The sequence below is a fragment of the Gekko japonicus genome, unplaced genomic scaffold (assembly GCF_001447785.1).
Source record: "Gekko japonicus isolate JY-2015 unplaced genomic scaffold, Gekko_japonicus_V1.1 scaffold772, whole genome shotgun sequence".
Lineage (NCBI taxonomy): Eukaryota > Metazoa > Chordata > Lepidosauria > Squamata > Gekkonidae > Gekko > Gekko japonicus.
In genome coordinates this window covers 223,440-224,007 of record NW_015177031.1, presented here as the reverse complement: position 1 = coordinate 224,007, position 568 = coordinate 223,440, and the positions used below count along the sequence as shown (strand labels likewise).

The following is a 568-nucleotide window of genomic DNA, read 5'->3' as shown; positions in this document are numbered from 1 at the left end:
GGGTATGGGGCGCCAAGGAGGACGAGAGGTGCGACCTCCCTCCCTCCCTCCCACGAGCTCTGCCTCTTCCTGGGGGGCACGGCCTTCCTCCCCCCTCCCCTGCTTCTTACCAGGTCGTAGTCCTCCTCATCATCGCACATGAAATCATCCTCCATGTCAGACATCTTGGCCGGAGGACGCGCGGAGGGGGGGAGGGGAGAGGGGAAGCTGAGGGGGGGGGAGGGCGGAGGAAGGGAAGGCGAGGCGAAGCTGGAGCCAACCCCCTTCTCCCACAATCCCCCGCGGCTCCTCTTCAATGTGACTCCGCCGCTCTCTTCCGAGCTGGGAACAGGAAAACCCCGTCCGCGGCGAGGAGGCGCGTCTGTACAGCGCCGTGGCGGGCAAAGGGGAATACACGGACCATTATCGAGGGTGCGCCAGGCCTTTGCTTGGTAACCGGGTCCTTAGCAACCGGCCGGGCCTAGGCTTCCGAAGGCAAGCCAGCCCTCTGCGACTGTCTCCACTATCCCACCCTTCTTCGTTTTATTTTCCACTTTTTGTCTTTTTCAGCCCTGTATCTTGCTGGATT

At 62.5% G+C, this 568-nt stretch overlaps 1 protein-coding gene across 2 annotated transcripts in view; it reads right to left on the bottom strand.

The window, feature by feature from the left end:
• COPS2 (COP9 signalosome subunit 2) overlaps window positions 1-207 on the bottom strand; it is a 29,352-nt gene extending 29,145 nt beyond the window's left edge. For both annotated transcript variants that reach the window (XM_015427920.1, XM_015427921.1), the window contains exon 1: window positions 111-207. In XM_015427920.1, coding sequence (XP_015283406.1) covers window positions 111-164 — 54 coding nt within the window. In that variant the 5' untranslated portion in view covers window positions 165-207. The remainder of the gene's footprint in view (window positions 1-110) is intronic.
• Between the last annotated feature and the right edge of the window lie 361 nt (window positions 208-568).